General features: G+C 45.9%; 3 protein-coding genes across 3 annotated transcripts in view; 2 read left to right on the plus strand and 1 right to left on the minus strand.

The window, feature by feature from the left end:
* Positions 1-52: 52 nt before the first annotated feature.
* On the plus strand, positions 53-13156 carry itih6 (inter-alpha-trypsin inhibitor heavy chain family member 6). Its single transcript, XM_069141813.1, has 17 exons — positions 53-787; positions 1366-1401; positions 2140-2294; positions 3993-4103; positions 4212-4459; positions 5300-5469; positions 5566-5682; positions 5809-5980; positions 6075-7676; positions 7815-7847; positions 8423-8440; positions 8571-8618; positions 8698-8727; positions 8856-8900; positions 8997-9110; positions 9212-9595; positions 10584-13156. The coding sequence occupies exons 1-17, from the start codon at positions 674-676 to the stop codon at positions 10835-10837; spliced, it is 3651 nt and encodes a 1216-aa protein (XP_068997914.1). The 5' UTR covers positions 53-673; the 3' UTR covers positions 10838-13156.
* On the minus strand, positions 11368-20699 carry gdi1 (GDP dissociation inhibitor 1). The gene is made up of 11 exons (XM_069141820.1): positions 20362-20699; positions 19131-19238; positions 18874-18973; positions 17800-17934; positions 17465-17663; positions 17225-17356; positions 16910-17009; positions 16122-16293; positions 15313-15457; positions 15107-15161; positions 11368-14368 (listed from the first exon to the last, which is right to left on the minus strand). The coding sequence occupies exons 1-11, from the start codon at positions 20404-20406 to the stop codon at positions 14216-14218; spliced, it is 1344 nt and encodes a 447-aa protein (XP_068997921.1). The 5' UTR covers positions 20407-20699; the 3' UTR covers positions 11368-14215.
* A 986-nt stretch (positions 20700-21685) lies between these two features.
* The window catches only part of atp6ap1b (ATPase H+ transporting accessory protein 1b), a 6610-nt gene continuing 5565 nt past the window's right edge, over positions 21686-22730 (plus strand). The window contains exon 1 of the mRNA XM_069141818.1: positions 21686-21896. Coding sequence (XP_068997919.1) covers positions 21772-21896 — 125 coding nt within the window. The 5' untranslated portion in view covers positions 21686-21771. The remainder of the gene's footprint in view (positions 21897-22730) is intronic.

The following is a 22730-nucleotide window of genomic DNA, read 5'->3' on the forward strand; positions in this document are numbered from 1 at the left end:
ATACCCCCCACCGTCCCCCCCCCCCCAAAAAAACTAAACTGACATGCACTTTTTCAGGCCCAATAATGAGTCTTTGTAAAGGAGCGCTGAAGGGAAACCAGAACTCGCATTTGGGAGTGATTTCAGGGAAAGAAAGAAAAAAAAAAAAAAAGTTGGACTTGATATTTTTTTTCAGGAGGAGGACTCCTACAAAGGAGGAGGAGGAGGAGCAGGAGGAAGTGTTTTGGTAGCGGGGGCAGTCTGGCAGGGGTTAATAATCCCTCATTTCTCATGGAGCTGGCAGCAGTCCGTGAAGTTTTTCCAGTATGCATGAACACAAGTGGGGAAGCCGCTTTCTTCGAGCCAGCGGAGAAACTTTCTGACTGAACTTTCTTTTCTTTTTGGATGTTTTGACTCTTTTTTTTTTTATTATTATTATTATTATTTTTTTTTATCAGAACTTTTTATCGCAACCGTTTAAAAAAAATAAATAAATAAAAAACCTCAGCTGAGGTGAGGGAGGTGGAGAGACGACGACCCCCCACCACCCTTCTTTGCGAGGAAAAGTAAACTGGTGTAAAATGTGAGGCCGCTCGCTTTCAGTCAACGGGAGACCGCTGGACAACTTTTTTTTTATTTATTTATTTTTTTTTTTATTTCATCCTATAAAGCACCCCGAAGCTTTTAAATCATTATGGACATGATGTTTTTAAAAATTCAATGCCTTCTAGTTCTCTTCGCTCTGCACGTGCGAGAGGGATTATCGGCGGATTACGAAGCGCACCTCGGCGCGAATATGCATTTACAGGTGAGAATTATTGTTTTTATTATTATTTATTACAGAATTCATGACTTTCAGAAACACGCTCCTTCTGTTATAATATTACAGAGCTTCATTTCATATTTAACTACTCAAACAGGAAACAGCTTTTCCTCTTCTATACCTCAAACACTGTTTGTTTGTTTGTTTGTTTTTTAATCACCATTTGTAACCTGTTTGTCAGCTCAGTTATATATTAAACTTATATTTAGTCAGGTATTGACACGGCTACGGCTCGTGTGCAGAATTAACAGTGGAGACCAAACCTGTGCCGCCCCCCTCCGCCGGCCCTGTGTACAGTGAAAGCATTTATTTCCACTTTCCATTCATGAATGGCTTTGATTCAGACTATTGGGACACAAAAATCTGGACCGGGCCTTCCAACGGCAAATTGGGGACATTAACTTCACAACATTTTTTTAAAAAAGGAGGGGGTTTTTTTTTGGTTTTTTTTAAACAAACTTCGGTGCTGAGAAATCGTATCCCGACTGAACGCATTTTTGCAAAACTATCCAAATGCTTTTTGTTGTTGTTGTTGTTGACTTGCTGCTTTGTTTCTTTTCCAGAGAATTAAACGTCAAAGCACACCGACAAAACCGGCGGTAAGTTTTATGTCGTCTGACAGCTTTAAAAAAAAGAAAAAGAAAAGAAACTTCACATGCAGTAAAACACCCCCCCCCTCCCCCCTCCCCCCACGTCAGGGTGTCTTCAGTAGCTCCTCTGTGTTTTTTTTGTTTTTTGCTTCAGCGTTAACTGTGAAGCAATCCCCCCCCCCCACCCTCCCCCACCTCCCCACCCCCAGAGAAACATACAGTCATTCTGTCTGTATTGCACAAACCGCAGCTTTCCCTAAATACCAGCGAGCCGGGGGCCTGATGTGGCTCTCTTCCTCCTTGCCCCCCCCTCACCCCTTCACCCCTGCCCCCCTCCCCCCATGTCGCCCTCCGTCCTGCAGTAATGTGGCCTGCGCTGACCAGATCTGTCTCAGCAGGCGCCAGCGAGTAAACAAGAGGAGGGCAGGGACACCATGCAGGCGGAGGGGGGGGGGGGGGGGCGCTGCTGCTTGCTTCAGGTTGTGTTGTCAGGGCCGTGCAGGGAGAAACCGTGATATGGGAGGGGGGCGGGCAGGGAGGGGGGTTGTTTTTCCTGCATTTCAAGTTAGTACATTACGTTTCAGTTCCATGATAGTCTGTTGTAAATGTGGCAAAGCTGTTTTTCTGTCTCTTCATGTGTTTTACAGTGAAACCACCCCCCACCCCCCCCCACCCCCCCCCCACCCCCCCCCCCCACCCCCCCCCCCCATCCAACCGTTAACAAGTCCTACCTGTGTTTGTCCCCAGCTGAAGGTGACGGACTACCACGTGAGGTGCTCCGTGGTTTCCCGCTACGCCGTGACGACGGTCCAGAGTTCAGCGTGGAACCAGCTGCCCGTCGTCAAGGAGGCGGCCTTCGAGGTGGACCTGCCCTCCTCCGCCTTCATCTCCAACTTCACCATGTGAGTCGAGCGCTAGCCGTCGTCCAGCCCCACGCCGTTACGATCTTTCGGTTTCCTTTTTCTTTTTTTTTTTCTTTTTTTACTTTTGGCGAACGGCGTCGCCGTGAGAGTCTTCAGTCGTCGCGCTACGGGCGATAACTATAATAATAATATTAATAATAATAATGTGGGCTTTATTTTTTTTTTTTTAAATGACAGTTTAAGACTCAAGCACACCTACCGGGTCAAAAGTATTGAAGTTGGCAGGAAAACATGACTTGGAAATAATAGTCCCCCGCCTCCCCCCGCTCTTTACGGCGAGGGATTTAAATAAAGTAAAGTATGTTCCCATCCATAAATAAAACTTCAGAGGGAATTCTGTAAGGAACCTCGAAGATGCCATAACTCGGTTACTAAGAGGGCGTTTGGAGAAAAAAGCGCTCTCCCCCTTTTAAAAATGCTAAATATAAACAAAACAAATAAGTCAAAACTGCTGGCAAACAAAAAAAAAAAGAAAAAGCGAGCCCAGAGCTGGATTTGGGAGCGGAAGCAGGGCGGGGGGAGGGAGGGGGTGGTGAGAACGAGGTGGGGGGGGGCATGAATGCCAGGCTTTGTGAATGGAAGTCAGAAAGTTATTAGAGAAAATGACAGGAGTTTGCCGAGTCCGGTTTACCGAGGCAACCTGCCAGTTTAGATACGCTACACACACACACACACACACACACACACACACACACACACACACACACACACACACACACACCTGTGTAGTTTTTTTTTTTTTTTTTTTTTTTTTTTTTTAGTAGGTGTGAGTTCGTAACAACGTTTTTAAAACCGAAACACCACGCGATCGTCTGCGTATCGGCGAATACCCGAAAAGGAAAAACAGTCGGTGGACACGCGTCCGTCCTGCGTCTGAAACTGAAGACGTCTTGTGTTCTGCGTGTTGGTCGCTCGTGTACACTGATGCACTGATGTAACCCCCCCCCCTCCCCTCGCCCTCCCTCCTCCACCCCCCCCCCCACCCTCCCCACACACACACACACACCAACCAGCCACACATACATATAAATAACAAGCACCCTCCACTTTTCCACTCGGCTCTGCGTCTCAAACAAGACCTGCTTCAAGTCCCGCAGGTTTATTTTAGTTCGTCCCCTTGATGTTTTTTTTTTTCTTTCGTCCTTTTGGACATTTATTTGCTCGAAAGGACTTGACCTCAATTTAACACCAGGTCACGTGACAGCGGCGCTCGCCGACCTCGTGCACTGTGTAGCGAGTCGGATTGACGTTTTTTTTTTCCAGCGCCGGTCTTTTTGGGTTGGGATTTCTTGCCGGGTGGAGCAGCTGCCACCCCCCCCCCCCCTTCCACCTCCACATTAACGCTGTTTTCGGAGGGAAATTACTCTTTTCCACTCGCCCTGTTTACGACGCCCCCCCCCCCCCCCCCCCCAAACACACACACACACACACACACACCTCCCTCTTCCCGTGGCACAAACTCCGTCTGTAAACAAGCACCGGTGCCCGTTTGTGAAGCCGCTTTGTGATTGAGTTGGAAATACAAGGAGAAAAATAAGGTAAATCAAGTTAATGCCGAGCTGGGTTGGGCCCGGGCCGGGCCGGGCCAGGCCGTGTTCCGGACTGTAACATGATCTGGCTACTGTGAGTCACACAGAGACCAGTTTCTTCCTCCTCTTTCCTCCTCCGTCCCATCAGCACCTCCAACGGCAAGGTGTACGTGGCCCAGGTGAAGGAACGAGCGGCCGCCAGGAAAATTTACGACGCCGCTAAGAAGCAGGGAAAAACAGCCGGACTCGTCGCTACCAAGTCAGTCACCGGGACAAAGTTGATTTTCGACCTCTAACGACCGACGGAATAACGTTTCTTTTTGGCGTGTTTGACTCGGCGTCGTACTAAATCTTCTCTTTTACGCAGAGAGAGGGAAATGGAGAAGTTCCGCGTGGCGGTGAGCGTGCCGCCGGGCGCCCGGATGTCCTTCTCCCTGTCCTACGAGGAGCTGTTGCCGCGGCGACTCGGCCGCTACGAGCTCAGTCTGGGTTTGAGGCCCGGCCAGCCGGTCCAGAACCTCACGTTGGACGTCGGCGTAACGGAGAGGACGGGCATCAGTTTCATTAAGGTGCTTCCTCTCAAGACGAGCCGACTGCTCTCCAACGCCGCTCAAGGTAAAGATCGAAAAAAAAAGGATCTTAATCACTCTTCCAATGATTTAATGTGCACTTGGTATCCATCATTGGACGTGTGGATGTGAGAGGAGGAAGTTTAAAAGCTTCCAGAGACTCGTTGAATACATGGACGGGATGAACTGGTTATATAAACGACCCCCTTTAAACCTTCATAATCGATGCTTTCTAATAACAACTTAAATCTGCAATCTAACTAAAAAAAAAAAAAAGAGTAAAAATGATATCATCTGACTTATGGATCAAGGAGACTGAATAAACAAGTTAGCAATTTCCCAGCATGCCTTGCCTTCTACCTTGGTCCATTTTTTAAAACAAATAGGCCAAAGTGATGGGTAGAAATAACACCCAGTTTAATCTTAGTAGAACGTAGAATATATTACGACTCAAAACCAGAAGTGTTTTTAACTCGAGGTGAAAAACGTGGCGTTTATATTATATTTTAGTCACGTTGGATGGGTGACTTTTGAAGCCCTCCTCGAGCTTCTCACACAGGCCTTCGACAGCTTTGTGGCCCCCGGTGCGTTGCCTGGCAACACTGTTGATGGTTATGTCGTTGAAAAACATAAAAATGTGTTAATTAGTGGGTTTTAAAGGTGTTGGCAGGCAGATTTTTCTACATCCGGACAGAACTTGGCTTGCTTGAGTTTTTTTTTTTGTGCTATTCATACCACACAGAAATGAGGGGGGAAGAAAAAACACACACAAAAAAAACAACCCGTTTCCCAAAATGTCAAACTATTTCTTCGAAGGTTTTGCTTTTCCTTTAATATCGATTTGCTCCCACGCCGATTCAACTCGCCCGCTTCCTTTTCCTTCCAGGAGACGACGACGCTCCTTCCTCCGCCCGCGTCGAGTGCAGCGCCGGTTGCGCTCGAGTCCGCTACAGTCCGACTCCGCAGCAGCAGAGCGGCGTCTCCTCCAAGGGTCTCAACGCCGACTTCGTCATTCAGTACGACGTGGACCTCGGCGACGTCATGGGGGACGTCCAGGTCGGCGGCTTCACCCAAAAAAACCCCCAAAAAAACGTGATTTTGTTAGCGACAAACGTCGCCCTCCAACTGCCTCTTTTTCTCGCCCTCCGTCAGGTGTACGACGGCTACTTCGTGCATTACTTCGCGCCCAGAGGCCTTCCGGTGGTTCCTAAGGACGTTATATTTGTCATCGATGTCAGTGGCTCGATGATCGGCACCAAGATGAAGCAGGTAAAGTGGGCGGAGCTCGTGGAGCCCCTCCCCCCGACGGGTAGAGCTGCACCCGAGAGCTTTAAAGATGAAGATGAAGGTGCCGTTTTTTTACTCGTTAATAATTGGAGTCCTTTCCGTCAGTAGACCAAGCAGGCCATGAGCACCATCCTGGGGGACCTCCGGGAGGGAGACCACTTCAACATCATCACCTTCTCGGACAAGGTGCACACGTGGAAGAGAGGTCGAACGGTGCGGGCGACTCGGCAGAACGTACGAGACGCCAAGGAGTTCGTGAAGAGGATCATCGCAGAAGGATGTGAGTCGAAATCCGATATCGTCGGGAGTCTCTCTCGTCGGTTTTATCCCTACGACGCTTGACGTCCTCTGTTCTCCCGCTCTTTCCGTACCAGGGACCAACATCAACGCAGCGCTGCTCTCCGCTGGCCAGCTCGTCAACCCGTCGTCCTCCGGGCCGTCCGGCCGCCTCTCCTCCGCCCACCGCGTCCCCCTGGTGATTTTCCTCACCGACGGGGAGGCGACCATCGGGGTGACGTCCGGCGACACCATCCTCGACAACGCCAAGAAGGCTTTGGGCTCGGCCTCTCTGTTCGGCCTCGCCTTCGGAGACGACGCCGACTTCCTCCTCCTCAAGCGCCTGGCGCTGGATAACCGCGGCGTTGCCAGGATGGTGTACGAGGACGCGGACGCCGCCCTGCAGCTGAAGGGCTTCTACGACGAGGTGGCCAGCCCGTTGCTGTCGGACGTCCAGCTGTCGTACCTGGACGACCAGGCGTTCGACGTCACGCGCTCCCTCTTCCCCAACTACTTCCAAGGGTCGGAGTTGGTCGTGGCCGGCAGGGTCAAACCCGGGGTGAAAGATTTGAAGGTGGCGATGTCGGCGACCGATTCGAAGCAGCGTATGAAGCTGGAGAACGATGTGCCGATTCCCCGCGCGAAGGGAAACGGGAGCGCGGATTCGCCGGACTGCTCGGGAGGCCTGGAAGGGATCTCTGGCTTCGTGCGTCGTCTCTGGGCGTATTTTACCATCAAAGAGCTTCTGCTGGCCAAACTGAACGCCGCCGACCCTTCGACTCAGAGGCTGCTGGCGGACAAGGCCACCAACCTCTCCCTCAAATACAACTTCGTGACCCCGGTGACCTCTTTAGTTGTCGTTAAGCCGGATGCGGACGAAGCAGCTCAAAGTCCGACCACCGCGAAACCCGCCGCCGCCGCCACCACGACCACGACGGCAACGACGGCAGCGGCGACCACGACGACCAAAGTACTGGCCGCGAAGAAACCGAGCTCACCTTCGAACTCGAGGCCGAGCAAGACAAAACCGAACCCGCCTCAGCCGCCTCCAAACACGCAACCGCCCAAACGAACCTCTTCTACAGGAAAAGCGGCGGTTTCTACATCCAAGAAAACAACGACGACGACGACCTCCAGTCCCAGCTCGGGTAAAACCGCCCCGGTGCCGTTCTCCGGTAAGAAGCCCACCTCTTCCCATAACGACTCTAAAACGGCGTGCCCTCCCCCCGCCGGGAAGATATCCACCTCTCTGCTCAACGCTCTAAAAACAGCACCGCCGCCCGCACCGGGAAGAGTCTCCACCTCCCCGCCCAACACCACGAAAACGACTACCGCCACGACGACAGCGCCGACGTTCACCACCGGCACCTCAACCGACCCTGCGCTCCTGCCAGGGAAACCCCTTACGCAGCAGCCCGGCGCGGCGAGGACGGCCCTTCCTCCCGTCCGACCGACCGGGCGGCCGACGGAGACGGACAACGGCACCGCATCCGCTCCGGATGTCCCCCAGCCCGAAGTTGCCTCCGTCCCGCCAGAGACGTCGTCGTCGGCAACCCCTCCCACCCCAGCCGCTGCTCCGGCTGTGGAAGACAACGACAACGACCCGGAGCTGAGCATCGCCACCCTGGTGTCGGTCACCTTCGCCCCCATGCCGGGTGTGACGGACGGGCCGCGGCTGTGGGAGGCAGCGGGGCTTCTGGGTAAATTACATGCTCCGTCGTCTGAGTCGAAAGTTATCATCAAAACCTTTTAATGCCCCGAAAGTTAAACGTCAAACGTCGAGGGTGGAATTTTTGGTTTATTTATCCTTAATTGAATGTTCTCTGTCTCTCCACTAGATGTCTCCACTTCTATTCAGATTCAGAGAAAAGGTAAAACTGAACTCTTAAACGCATTTGTAGCAAATAATTGAAAAACAGCGTACAAGTAAAAGTCCTTCATTTTAAACCCTATTCAAGTAAAAGTATGCAATTATTTACGAATAAAAGTTACTAATACGATGATTCAAACTGAATTATCAAATTATGCTGCAGCTGTTTGAGTTTAAACAATCTCACGTAAAGTTCATTTATTTCAGCGTTTCCCAACCTGCGGTTCGGCTCCCCTTTGAAGTGTCGCTAGATAAATCTGAGTGGTCGTGACATCATTAGTGCAGTATAAAAGTAGAAATTAATTAATTCTGCCGAGCAAAATTATATTTTATATAAATAAAATGAAACAATTTGATTTTCTCTTTGAATTGTTAATTAAATTGAAACTTCTAACCAGGTTGGAGGAGAAAACTTTATTTGATGGGAGCTCCAGCATTTTTTTTTTCTTTCATCCACTGATCTTTTTTAATTTAAATTTTAAAATCTGAAAAGTAACTACAGCTGTTTAATTAATGTCAGTTAAAATACACCATGATAACCAGGTCCATGAACCTTCTGTCTGTTTTATTTTCTAGATATTGACCTCGTAAAAGGTGAGAAACACTTTTAATTCCTACACATCCTGTTTCTGACCGCCAAAATAAAAGCTCTTTGATTTTACAGCAGAACGTGTCCCGAAACGGTTCCTCTCACTTGATTCCCTTTTTTTTAATATCTTCTCAGACTACGACGCAACTTACGACTACGACTACGATCTCAACTACGACACCTGTAAGTGTTTCACATGTTTTACTCGGGCTCATTTTTTTTTTTTTTTAGACCTGAACAAGTTTCACGTCTTCTTTTCCAGGGGACGACACTGCAGACGCCGGCTCGTTCGGTAAATATCATGCAGTTTATTGTAGAGATGTCCGCTTAGCAATACATGTGCAGTCCTGTCGTTGCTTTCAGTGCTGGGGGAGAGTTGGGGGGGGGACTGTCCTTAAATTGAATGTCTTGTGCTTTTAGAGCCTCCGTCCAGACTGAACACCGTGCGGGTCTTCTCTTCATCAGGTCAACCAGCTTTACATTTCATTTATTGGCATTTGAGTCGTTTAAAAGGACTACATTTTTTGTATTTTTATATATTTTTTTATCTCAATATTGTAGTTGACGGAGATCCTCATTTTGTGGTCCAGCTGCCGAAGCTGCATCAGAACTTGTGTTTCACGGTGGACGGCAGAGCTGACGACGTCCTCCGGCTGCTGGAGGATCCGGTGAGAGGTGCGCACGGCGGCGACAGCTCTCATTTAACACGTCTTTCATATGCTTTTAAAATGCACGACCAAATATTAACGATGATATACCAAATGACCCGTCTCCAGGGATCATCGTGGACGGCCACCTGATGGGGGCGCCCTCCAAGCACGGCGTGGAGGACCGCTCCCGGACCTACTTCGACCGGCTCACCGTCTCCTCGGCGACGGGCAGCTCCGGCGACATCACGGTCACGCTGTCGCTGGACGCCGTGGCGGTGGAAGGGGAGGGACGGGACGACCTTCCCACCGACCGGCAGGGCTCGGTGACGAGGCAGGGCGTCACGGTTACCGTGGACAACCACCGCAGCTGCTGGGTGGAGCTGGCCAAGGGCGTGCGCTTCCTGGTGCTGTTCCACCACTACAAACACCCCAGCTACCTGCAGATGGCTCACCTGGGGTTTTACGTCACGGACGGACGCGGGCTGTCCGACTCCACCCAAGGCCTTCTGGGTAAGTTCCCGGACGCCTTTGACTGTCAGCTCCCACGTTGGAAAAACTCAGATTTCCATTTCTGTTTTTTGATTATAAAAGCACACACTTTAAATTAGAACCATATTCGCCTGCCGGTTTTATCTTCTGATACTGGTCTATCACAAAAAATAAATTTCTGTGATAAGCATTTTTTTTCAGAACATAATACAGAAAAATATTCTTGAGGGTAAAAAGAAAAAAGGACATTGTTCTATTTTTGTTTTTATAGTTATTTATAATCAGACCAAAACCAGTAAAAGTTTAAACGGGCTGTTTGGACTTTTGTAAGTTTGTGATGTCACAAACTCTCACACACCTCATGTATCTGCCTTCGGCACAACCCGCTGTCCTCACTTTTTATTGTGGAAGAAAGCACGGAGCAATCGTTCCATCACAAGAGCTGGAAAAAGCTGCAAGACCAAAGAAGACCTGTGATTGGCTCTGGCATGTGTCACTCAGAAAAGAGTCAGCCAATCAGAGGAGAGGGTCGTTGATGTCAACGCTTCCTTAAAGACGCAGGCACAAAAAAAAACAGCCTGTTCTTGGCAGAGCACCTGGAGAGATGTGAAACTATGTTGAGATGGTTTTTGGTATAAAAATATCTTCTTACGGATGTCAAGACTGAAAATAAAACACAGGAAAGGTGTAACATATCTTTTAAAGTAAATTCATCCATCCAACTTTTCACGGGGTTCTCTGAGACCCAAAGAGGTAAACATATCACGTATTTCATATATATTAGTGATCAGTTAATTTTTTTTTACATTATCTTACCGGTACTTTTATTTGAGTTTATGTGAATTAATTCTTCCGCAGCTGCAAGTCAAACAAGTTGGAGACTGGTTTTAAAAAAACAAATCTAAACCTGAAAAAAATACCTCATTTCCGTAGAAGTAGATTTATAAAGTAGCATGAAATGAAATCAGTCGCATGAAACTTCCCGTCTCGTCCTTCCGTCCGCCTGCAGGCCGGTTCCAGCACGCCGACATGAGCGTGACGGCGGTCCAGAAGAACCACCCGGACGGAGGCACCAGAGAGGAGGTTTTAGCCCGGGGGGTCCTGAGGTGGGGGTCGGAGCACGTGCCGGTCACCCTGCAGGACAAGACGCTGAAGGACTCGCCGCGGAGGCGCCACACGGGCAAATGTTGGGTGGTGCCCAAGGCCGAGATCCGGAGACTGCTGGGTCACCCGTACGAGAGCTACGTGGTGAACGGTGCGTAACTCCAGCCCCGAGTCGGGGCTCCGCCCCCTCGCCGTCTCAGGTCACAGCCGTCTGCAATCGGACAAAAGGAACGAACCCACAAAAAAACTTGAGATCCCGCCGGACTAAAACGACACGTCGTCTCTGAATGAGATTTTCAGGTGTGTCGGTCAGGAAAGAAGGAGTGAGACAGATTAGGGATAATGAGGATGTATGGGTGCACAAACACAGTGAAGGCCCCTGAATGGTCGCCTTTGTTGCCCCCCCCCCCCCGTCTTCCCGTCGCCAACGGCAACGTCCCCCCCCCCGGTCGCACACCAAAACTCTCCGTCACAAGTTGCATCGGATGATTCTTTATATTTCCCCCGTCGCCGAGTCACCGTTCACTCAAAGCCCAGTTTCCTGTCTCTCTAGAACCATTTTGTAATTATTAAAAAGTTGTATTTTTTAAAGCACAAAGTGTATATAAAATATTATATTGTACGTACGTGTAGATAATCTTCCCACAAAACGAAACAAACAAAAAAAACACAAATTCCAAATCAGGGTCTTTTTTTTTTTCAGGTTTGCCATGTGCTTTTTATTTTTCTATCATTTCATTCATAGTTTAAGTCATTTTTTTATTTTTTATTTGTTACACAAGACATTAGGCATTGTTCACATACTAGTGATCAAAACAAGGACAGTAAGTTGTTGTTGTTTTTTTTTCTACTACTCAGCCTGAACTATTTTTTCTGTTTTGTCAAATTTCGAGGGATGTTGGGATATTTAAAGGCCATACTGGATGGAAATTAAAACGGTACAACCACACGAGGCTTTTGTTTTCAATAAATAACAAAAAAAAAGAAATTAAAAAAAAAAAAAAAGAGAGAGGACAGTATCTGATGCTAAAGGGAGGGGTGGGGGAGGAGGTGGGGGAGGGAGGGGGAGAAAGGGCTTCAGATATATCTATATGTTCAAGGAGTAAACAGTATTCCAGTTTTCAGGTTTGTTTTTTTTCATCAGGTAACACGTTTTTTTTTTTCCAGGATGAAGACCACACACGATGTTGGAAAGTACGCAGCTTCCTTTGTTTTGTTTGTTTGTTTTTCGCTTCCGTCCCAAAAAACAAAACCTGTTTCTTAGGAATTTGCTAAATAATCAGAGTAAACCGTGATGCGACACTGGAATGATCAATCTAAAATAAGGTAAACATAAACACAGCAACTAACAAAACAAAAAAACAAAAAAAAGTCTTTTAAGGTGTGTGCGCATCACTTCAAAAACAATTAAATAAAATCGACGACGAAAACAAAAAAAATCCATTTTATCGTCGTAAACTAAAAAGCGTAGCGTATTCAGCGTTCTGACGTTTTTTAGTTGTTTTTTCTTCAACGATACGAAATTCAAAAATAAATAAAGATCATATAACGATAAGACACGTCAACACCCCAGAAACACGCGCTAACTTGGTTTAGAGTTGTTAGGCGGTCGGTCGGTAAAAGCAAAACGATCGTAGCGTCTTTTTTGTTGTTGTTGTTGTTTATTTGTTTTCCTACCCCGATGCGGTCGAAGCCAAACGTCCGCTCCCGACGTGAACTTTTTTTTTTTTTAAGTCGTCAGCGAGCTTCGCCAATAACACAAACAACCGCACGAGACTGACCCGCTAGTCCAAAACAAAGCAAGTGCTTTTATTTTGAAAGGGGCCTCAAACTTTTGGATTTAAGGCGACGCAACTAAATAAAAGCATCTCGGTTCGTTCTCTCCGAGGGGGGGGGGGGGGACTGTGGCTTCATACTTTTAGTTTTTTCTCTCGCTATGCTACAAAGTCTTTATTTTGAAATTTTATTCACGGGAGTAATCCAGCTTTTTTTTTCCTGCTACGTCACATCTACAGTTTTTAAGCGACTTATCTGGACGACAAAAAACAAAACAACAACCGAGACACGATGCTGGTGCTTTTCACTACGAGCTGAAATTTCAGTCTTCGCTCTCGTCACTCAAAAGTGAAACCTCACGAAAGTCAACGTTCCCCGACAGACATTCACTTCCTCCGCATCCCGACAACTTCCTCACTTATAACGTCGCAAACAGCCTCAGCGGACAATCGAAAGACCAAAATCCTCTTTTCTCTCTTTTAGCTTCCTGACATTCCCTTTATTTTTTATTTATTTATTTTTTTTTTGTAGTTTTTTTTTGTGTAGTTTTTCAACTTGACGACCACAGTTTCAACCTCTGCTCTGTAAACTTCATAACTTCAGCCAGCGAAATGTGCACCAAATATATAGAAATAAAAACTCTTTTCAATAATTTAAAAATGTTAGAAAGTAAAACTATCGGAAATACCGAGAAAAAAAAAACGGACATCATAAAACAGAGATAAACAAAAAGGTGGGGTTGTTTTTTTGGAGGGGGGAGGGGGAGATGAGAGGGGTTTGGGGGGGGGGGGGGGTGATAGTTAATAGCCACTGGTTAGCTTGCCTGCTAGCACAGGGAACACAACAGCATTGCAAAGTGAGCACTATCAGTTGACAGAACAGCCCATTTATATGAAACTTCTCATCACTTTTTTTTTTTGTTGTTTTGTTTTGTTTTTTTGCACCCGACCGACAAGATGTTGTTGTTTTTTTTGTGTTTTTTTTTTTTTTTTGGGCCCCCCCGGGAGGAGCGGCGTCTATTGAAGTTAACACAGGGTTTAAAAGACCGAGTAAGAGAGAAAAGTGAAAGCAGGGTTGACAGGAAGTGAAGCGTGGAAACGGTAACGGCCTTTTTTTTTCCGTTCGCCGCCGTGTCGTCGTCGTCGTCGTCGGACGCTATGTACAATACTACGGTGTGTAAAAGATGCATGCACGTCAACCGGGGAGGGGGGGGGGGGGGTTGCGGCGGAAACGCCCCGCCCCCCCCCCCTCTTTTCGCAGAGGAAAAACGCCCACTTCCCCCTCCACCCGCCCACCCACCCCCTCCCCCGACCTCTGATATGACAAAGACAGACGTTTACAGAAAGTATGAGATGCCTCGAGAGAAAATCTGAATAAATCCACCTCTAATGATAATACGTGATTATACGGGAAAGTCTACGATGGAATGAAAACACCATATCAACCCTGCTTTTCAGGTGACGGAGAAAAGGGGAGAGTGTGAGTACTTGGAAAAGCGTGTGCGTGTGCGTGTGTGTTTGTGTGTGTTTGTGAGCCTTTATGTGTGTCGAGAGAGAGAGAGAGAGAGGTAAAGGTAAAAGGAGGCGGAGCCACAACACGCCAAACCTCCAACAACGCCGTTTTTTGTTGTTGTTGGTTTTTTTTAAAGCACTGTTCAGGCAGCTCCCCTGGCCCCTCCCACTCAATCATAGGCTCCACCCGCCTCCTTTCCCGGCCCCGCCCTCTCTCTCTCTCTCTCAGAAGCCCCGCCCCTTCTACGGCTCACTGCTCATCCTCCCCGAACACGTCGTTCTGTTTGCGTTTCATGTTCTCAAAGTCAAAGTCGCTCCCGGTCATGCGTTTGTAGATGTCCTTGATGTCGTTGCAGGTGGTCTCGAAGTGGGTGGTGGCGTCGTAGGAGCTTGAGGCGAACACCTGGGAGACACACAAAATAACCAGAGTGAAGAATCTGCAGCCGAAATGACAGTTAAGACTCAAACACGGAAAAAAAACCCCAAAAAAACAACGGTATGTTGTATGGTATTTCCATCCAATAATATTTCACTCTGAACCAAAAACAATCAACCTCGTGAACCGGGTCCATCGGCGCCTTACAAAGTAACGGGGCCGGTTTCTGATAACCGGATGTTATAAAGCTTTTCATTAAAAATGTAAATTACTGAACATCGTCTCCAACAAACATAAATATTCAAATATGATCGAAGTGTTTCTAGACTGAAAAGGTATGATGTGTCTTTTAAGTGTACTTTTGCACATAAAACATTAAAATGCCGATTGTGGGGATATAATAAATAAATAAATCACATTTTAGTGCAAGTATTCAACAGTGGGAATTCACAATTGTCCCTGAACGCCTCATCCCTCTTAGCGGTTCCAACCTGGATTTTGCTGAGTCATGCTGGTGCTTTTTTTTTTTTTTTTTTTTTTTTTTTTTTACATTGTCACTGGTTCTAGATTAAGACATTAGAGATCCATCCTCTGGGGACCACGAATGACCAAACACGACGTAGCAAATCCATCAAATAGCCAGTTGAGATATTTGGGTCGGGGACCTGAGCGGTGGAACCGACCCGCCGTGACGCAGCAAATAAATGTTTTTCTTGGTAAGCACTATTTTTTTGTTGTTGTTGTTTTCAATGAAAAATGCGTCACCTGGCTCTCGGTACCGTCATCTGTGGGCTCATAAAGGTCGCTGATAGCCACGAACCTGTCGGGGGAGGGGGGGGGGGGACAAAGAAAAGCATATTAATATTTCATAATATCGCCGCGTTTCGATTAACGGCTTCGTTTGGACGATGTCGCAGAAAAACAGGTGAAAGAAAAAATAAATAATAATTTAAAAAAAAGGCGGCGCTGACTTCTGGTCGATGGGCTCCAGCAGCTCCAGCGCCGGCTCGATCTCGGCCTCGGGCTCGCCGGTCTCCACCGTGGTGCTGACGATGGCGATGTACTTCCCCTGGGCCGCCACGTTGTGCGCGTAGGAGATCATGCACACGTAGATGTCTGCTCGGGTTTCACCAAAAAAATAAATAAATAAATAAAAAAGGGTTAAAGAGACGGACTCGGGAGACTCGTCAGCATCGGGTGGAGTCGTGCAGCTTATTTAGCCGCTACGTTCATTTGGTTTCTTCCTGAGTTGGTTTATTTATTTATTTATTTTAAGCTTTTCTGCTTAAAACTAATGAGGAAGGTGAACCGAAGCGGTGAAGTTACAGGCTTCAAAAACCAAAACGATCCGCCGAAAGACGCCAGAACGGTTCACACGGCCAATTGGAGCTGCAGAGTTGAGCTACTTTAACTGTTAGAAACAAAGCTAGCATGTCACTACTCACCATTAAATCTAGTTTTTGTTTTTTTTAGTGATTCAGGTTTAAATCAGCTGTTTTGCAATCAGCTTATTTTCTTATGTGGAGGCCTAAATCTGTAAAATATAAAGTTATGATTTACTTGATTTTATCCCTCCATAAGAATGAACCTTTGATATCAGCGAGGTTTTAAAATCAATAGAAAAACAATCTTCGTAACGAGTCTCATTGTTTTATGTTTCTATTTACTTTAATCGACCCGAGTCTCTTTCAAGCCTTTCAAAGCCTCTCGGCCTTTTAAAAAAAATAATAATAATAAAAAAAAAAAAAAAAAAAAATTTAAAACGCCAATGATTCCTCACCTGAGTTGCGGTTAACCTGATTCTGAGGAATGATGATCTGGCAGGAGTTGGCGTCGTTGGTGTTCTTGATGGGATGGCTGAGGACGCAGATGACGCGGATCACCTGACCGGCCTTGCGGACGCGGTCGGGGATGTAGCTCGGGTCGCAGATGAGCTGCTTGCAGCGAGCCACCTGCAGCGGGAAGGAGACACGTCATCGTCGTGGTGATGATGACGACGACGACCTTGCTGCCCGGTCGAGTACGTAAAACTCTCCGTGCAGCCGCTCCGAAGCTCGTTATGATTTATAACGCCGATTATTTTCGCTGACTCGTTAAAAAAAAAAAAAGTCACGTCATCCCGTTATTTGTCGTTTTGAGGTTTAACTCTTTTGATGATGTCATCTTGTTGTCCGTTTATTATTTATTTGGATTATTGCTTTTCTGTAATTGTCAGGAATTTTTTTTTTTTTTTTTTTTTTTTTTTTTTTCAGCGTTATTTATGTCACATCTGCCCGGCACAATTTTTGTATTTCCAAAGCCCTTAAACTTCAACAGAAATGTAATTTTTTTTTTTTTCCATATTTTCCAATATTCAACACCAATAAGCGTCTCTTCTTCTTAATAATGTATTCGGGATAAAGTCTTATACTCAAATGTGGCACAAAATTAACAGAAAATCGATCAAATTAATTATAAAGTCATTAATTATTCAAATGACAATTAGTCGTCAACAAAAATTTCCCGATCGTTACGACGCCATCAAAGGGAAACTACATAATCTGGGATAATAAATGAGGCCGGCCGTACCTCGCCCTCAGACTTCACTCCGATCACATGACCGCCCTCCATCACGATCTCATCCACCGGTTTGTTCAGCATGTAGGTTCCTCCGTAGATGGCGCTCAACCTGAGATCAAAAGTTCACATCAATCAATCAAACTTTATTCATTTTCCCGACACATGATTGACAGGACCAATAATAAGACAGACAGTCGTAGACCAGAAAACGAGCTGAAGATAATAAAACCTGTTAAATCATGTTTTTTTTTTCTTTGTTTTTTTTCTGTATGCACCACTGAAGATATAAAATTACCAAAAATCATTAAAAAAAATTAAAAATACCTGGCGAATCCCTGCGGCAGCTCTCCCAGCCCGTACAGCGGGTAGAGGTAGGGGCTCTTCCCATATCGTGCCAGCGACTCACTGTAGAGTTTGATACGATTGATGGTGTCCAAACAAGGAACATCCAGATAGCTGAAGGTGAAGAAAAAAAAAAAAAAAAGGTTGTTGAGCATTAAAACTATTTGAAAACGTCGAATACTTAATAATAGATGACGCTGGTCGTCGTGCGGCTGCTCTTACTCGTCTGTCCTGTAGAGGGCCAGGGCGTGGCCGGTGAAGTCGATGACGTCCTGGCCGAGGTCGAACTTCTTGTAAACGTCCCTCATCGTCGTGGTTTTGGGGTCGACGCCCTCGAAGGTCTTCGGGTCGTTCTCGTCGAAGTTGGCCACGAAGACTAAAAACTTCCGAAACCTTCGCTTCTCGAACATTCCCATCAGATCTAAAAAAAATTTAAAAAATAAAAATTTTAACAAAAGGTTGGGTTTTTTTTAGTATTGAAAAATCCCTCGTGATTACATCAGCGTAAACTCTCAGCTCAAACATTCAGGGGAGGGGAGGGAGGGGGCGGGGCTTACTTGAAGCTAGCGCCTCGGTCTCGGTCGACGGCACCTTGTAGATCTTCCCTCCTTTGTAGACGAAGCTTCCCTCCACGACTTTGAAGTCCAGGTACCGAGTCACTTCTGTGTATAGCAGCATCTTCACCAGCTGACCTGCAATCACAAATCATATTCAATCTTATCGTTCGCGGTCAACCGTCGACGACGCTGCCCTCTAGTGTCCGGACGGAACAGGGCGCTTGATTCGTTTGATTAAATTGATTGAATAACACCTCAAATCCTTCAGCCTTACGTACTAACTGTCTGCTGATCTTCTTGGTTTAATGGTTTTAAATCCTTTAGGTACGCAGAAGCTTTTGGTTAGTCAGGTGACCCCGAGTGATGCTGTCATGGGCCGAGGCTGCTTCGGGAGCCTCCTTCCCTCTCACTCTTTCACTCTCTACGCACTCATATCTCACCATTACACCTCATTAACTTCATGCCTTCCTGTTAAAGGGGAGTTTTTCATTCACTCTGTCGGAGGTTTTTCTTCCTGTTAAAGGGAGTTTTTCATTCACTCTGTCGGAGGTTTTTCTTCCTGTTAAAGGGAGTTTTTCATTCACTCTGTCGGAGGTTTTTCTTCCTATTAAAGGGAGTTTTTCATTCACTCTGTCGGAGCTTTTCCTTCCTGTTAAAGGGAGTTTTTCATTCACTCTGTCGGAGCTTTTCCTTCCTATTAAAGGGAGTTTTTCATTCACTCTGTCGGAGGTTTTTCTTCCTGTTAAAGGGAGTTTTTCATTCACTCTGTCGGAGCTTTTCCTTCCTATTAAAGGGAGTTTTTCATTCACTCTGTCAGAGGTTTTTCTTCCTATTAAAGGGAGTTTTTCCCTTCACTCTTTTGGAGGTTTTTCTCCCTTAAAGGGAATTTTTTTTTTCCTTCCAGCTTACGTGGGAATCGTTAAAATTATAGCTTTTCTTATGAATCGTTGGTTCCTCTGTATAATACCGTAAAGTTCTGTTCTGAGGACTTTAACGTGTTGAGTGAAATAACCTGTCGTGATGTGGCGCTACATAAATAAAACTGACTCGACCTGGCTTGATGTGCTTACTGACCGTTGGCCATGAGGAACTTGGGGATGAGGTCGACGTTCCAGTCCCTTCCTCGGCCCATGGATTCGGGGGGGCTATCTGGGAGGCTGAAGCGCTTGTACAGCTGTGGAGGACGGAGGGAAAAAAAAACCCATCAAATGAAGGAGCGGCTCGATGGCACTGGGAGTAAAAACCAGACACGCCGAGGGACATAAAAGATGTATTGATTGGTTTTATGGATCCCCGTGGGGGAGGGGGAGGGGGAGGCAGGGGCTTCTTACCTCCTCCAGGGGTGTAATGGAAGAGCTCTCCCCACCGTAGTAGGGGTTCCTGTCCATGTGCAGGACCTTCTTCCCGTTCACCGACATGATGCCGGACAGAATGCATTCCTGCACGAAACGGGATTAAACCGCCGACGTTAGTAACGTCGACTAAATTTGATGATGAAAAGACGTCAAATTAAGGTACAAATCTATAGTCGTATAAATACAGCGAAGCCACGAATCGCACCGTAATAAAGGTTATACTGTTCGTATTTTCTCGTTGATTCGTGAGGATTCATTTTTGTGGTTCTGTTATATTATACTGACAAGCGTTCCTATTATTTTGTCCACCCCTTTTATGCCATTACATGTAGACTTGATTGAAGATGGAAGTGTTAAATGTGAGTTATAGGCGGCTTTGACAGAAAGGCTGCAGGGGAGGGGAGGCGGGGGAGGGGGGCGGCACTATGTGCGCATGCGTGACGGTATCATTGTAACCCCATGTAACTATATAATAATAATAATAATAATAATAATAATAATAATAATAATAATGGACAGATGGAGTTGTATTTAATCCCAACATTTTTTATTATTATTATTATGGCTTCGTGATGACAAAGAGATATTTGATACCGTTTTATAAAACTCCTATAAAAAAAAAAATATGTCGTCTTTTCCCGCACGCGACCAAAAAAAAAAAAAACCTTTGATGGAAGACCACGTAAAAAGTGCACGACGCGTATTTCTGCCGCATTGGTGGTGATGATGAATGCGGGAGATGAAGGCAGGCGGTGAAAGGGGCTCGGTCATGTCGTTAAAAAAAAAAAAAAACCCGTGCGCTCGGGCCTGCGCCCAACCTCAGGATGGAGGCCTGCCTGTGCGCGAGGGACCACGACACACTTGTGTGCGGGTTACGCCTAAAAGATGCTCCTGGGGTGTAACACAACCCTGAGCCGGCTGGGAGACCGAGACATAAATCATTCAATATTTCTCGTGATGCAAAAAAACAAAAAGGCACAATTTTAACGCGACGTGTCTTTAAATCTCTTCCATCATCATTATTTTTTGTTTTTCCTAATGTCAACCAGCGCGCGCAGCGCGGAGGATGCAGGAGATGGCTCGCGCTGCCCCGCGGCTCGGGATAGAGGATAACCGTGGCTCTTAAAAAAAAAAAAAAACAACAACAACAACAACAATAAAAAACCAACAACATTATCTAGAAGTTCACGCGGGTTTGAGTACTTACCGTGAGTCCGGTGCCCAAAACGATCACATCATATTCCTCATCCATGTTGTATCACCGCCTCTCCCGTCTCGCCCTCTTTTTCTTTTTCTTTTTTTGCCTTGAGAAATGAAGGGTACTGGAAGGGGAAGAAAAAAAAAAAAGAGTCCACAAAACCGGGTTGGGTGGGAATATATGGCTCCCTTTTTCTCGGCCCGAGTGCTTTTTTTTTAAAAACGGCTCTTGCAAAAGTTAAACGTTATTTATTAATCATTAAGGCATTGATGACCAAATGGAAATATACTGTCCACACTGTCACCGGCGAGGACGACCAAAGATGGCCCTGATCGCGGAGCACTCCAAGAACGACGTCGCTGCGCGTCCGCAAATAGTGCGCATCCTCCTTCTTCTGTCTTTTTTTTTTTTTTTTCCCATCATGCCACACAATGGGACTCCCACTGAAAACGCTCATAGGAGCTCTTGTTGTTTATTATCATGCGAATTCTGTTTTGAGAGTTTTACTTGGAGTTTCACGTCAGGTTTTTTTTTTTTTTTTTTTACTATTTAAAACACATTATATCCAAGTGGGAGTGAGTGTGCGGTCTCTAGTTTCTTTTTCTATCCTTCCCCTTTTTTTTTTTTTTCCCAGTTCGTAGGAGGCAAGTTGGTATCCCTCCGCCAACCACAGCTGTGCGGATGGATGGGGAGTTGCTTTCACTTGCTGAATGCACGCAGGTCCCTTTTTCCAGCACAAACACGAGACACACAACAACTTATTATTATTATTTTTGGTTTGTTTGTTTTGTGTGTTTTTTTACATTTATGATAAAGAAAAGCGTCACGTGAATGGTGGGAATTACGATGACACGCGCCGTGTGTTATTTAAGAGCGTATCAGCACCATGGACAGCTGCCAGGTGAACCCCCCCCCCCCCCTCACTCACTGCAGTTTAAATACACATATTACACATATATATATACACATGTGTGTTCACACTCAGGATTATATATATAAAAAAATAAAGCTTCAGCGGTCTGCAGTGAAAGCATCAGCAGGTAAAATAGGACGTCCCTGGTTGTAGTTTAACGGCGTGCGTGTTGCGTGAAGTTAAACTTATTCTGAGGGTGTTTTATTTAAAGCGTCCAGAAATAAAAACGTACATAAAAAGGAAGAAGAAGAAGGAGGAGGAGGAGGAAGAGGAGGAGGAAGAGGAGGAGGAGGCAAAAGCTGCAGCGTGTCGCGGATGAGTTGACAAGGCGGGCCGAGGGCAGGGCAGCTCCGCATGAAAGAAGCAGGAAGTCCTTTTTTTTTTTCTCGTTTGAGCACGAGGGCACATGACTGTCAGCTGGGTTGGAAGTCACGTGACCGGACTCGTTGCGGAAATCGAGCTCCGAACAAAAAAAAAAAAAAGAAAGAAAGAAAGCAGAAAAAGAAATGGCAGGACCGGGGAGCTCCGGCGCAGCGCGGCTCATAACGGCTTTTATCGCCACTTTCGTCGGCCTCTTCTCTCCGGGGAGCGCCGCCGCTCAGGTGCCCCTTCTCATGTGGTCCAGCGACGGGTGAATATGTCACTTTTTACCCTCCTCCTCCTCCTCTCTTGTTGTTTTGTCACGCTAATGCTAAACACGTTGCTAACTGAAGCTTCTGCTTTTTTTTTTAGTTCATAAAGTTAAAAGTCGCAAAAGCGGAAATATTTTTGTTTAATTCATTGTTTTTGGTAAGTTTATCTTAAACTTTTATCTGTTTGGGCAGTTGTTTTTTTTGTTGTTGTTTTGTTTATTTCTTCCTCTAATTATCCATAAAAGTAGTGAAGTTGGGCTTTTTTAATAATGATCTCTCTGTTTTACATGTCTTACTACTATAATACTGACTTTATAATACTTATTAAAAGTCTTTAAAGCAGAACTTTACAACATCATACAGAGAAATTCAACAATTTCAACAGAAAAAAGGACTGCCGGTCATTATAACTAAATTTAAATGAGAAATCTAATTCAAAAACACTGAATTTATATATTTTTGAAGTGCTGTGCGGCTCAGTAATAGAAAAAAAATTAAAAATAATGGGACTAAACGTTTTAAACGAGCAGTTGAGATACTAAAATATCACGATTTTTTTTTTTGTGTCGTGCAAAAAAAACCAACTTGCTATTAAAATAACCCGAATTCAAAGAAGAATATATATTCTATTATATTTATAGTTCCCAACTCAAAGTTAATGATGCCGACATTTCATTTGGACTTTTTTTGGTCTCAGAACAGATCGACCTTGCAGAGAAGAAGGTCGTCTCTAAATTTACCACCGTGACCTCCGACCTCTTCGTGACAACACAAAACCACGACACGTGTCGACCAGCTCAGACCTGAGTCACGTCACCGTGATCCACAAAAAT

The sequence above is a fragment of the Embiotoca jacksoni genome, unplaced genomic scaffold, assembly GCF_022577435.1.
Source record: "Embiotoca jacksoni isolate LCO1_2020_lvr unplaced genomic scaffold, fEmbJac1.0.p SCAF_91, whole genome shotgun sequence".
In the NCBI taxonomy this organism is placed as follows: domain Eukaryota; kingdom Metazoa; phylum Chordata; class Actinopteri; family Embiotocidae; genus Embiotoca; species Embiotoca jacksoni.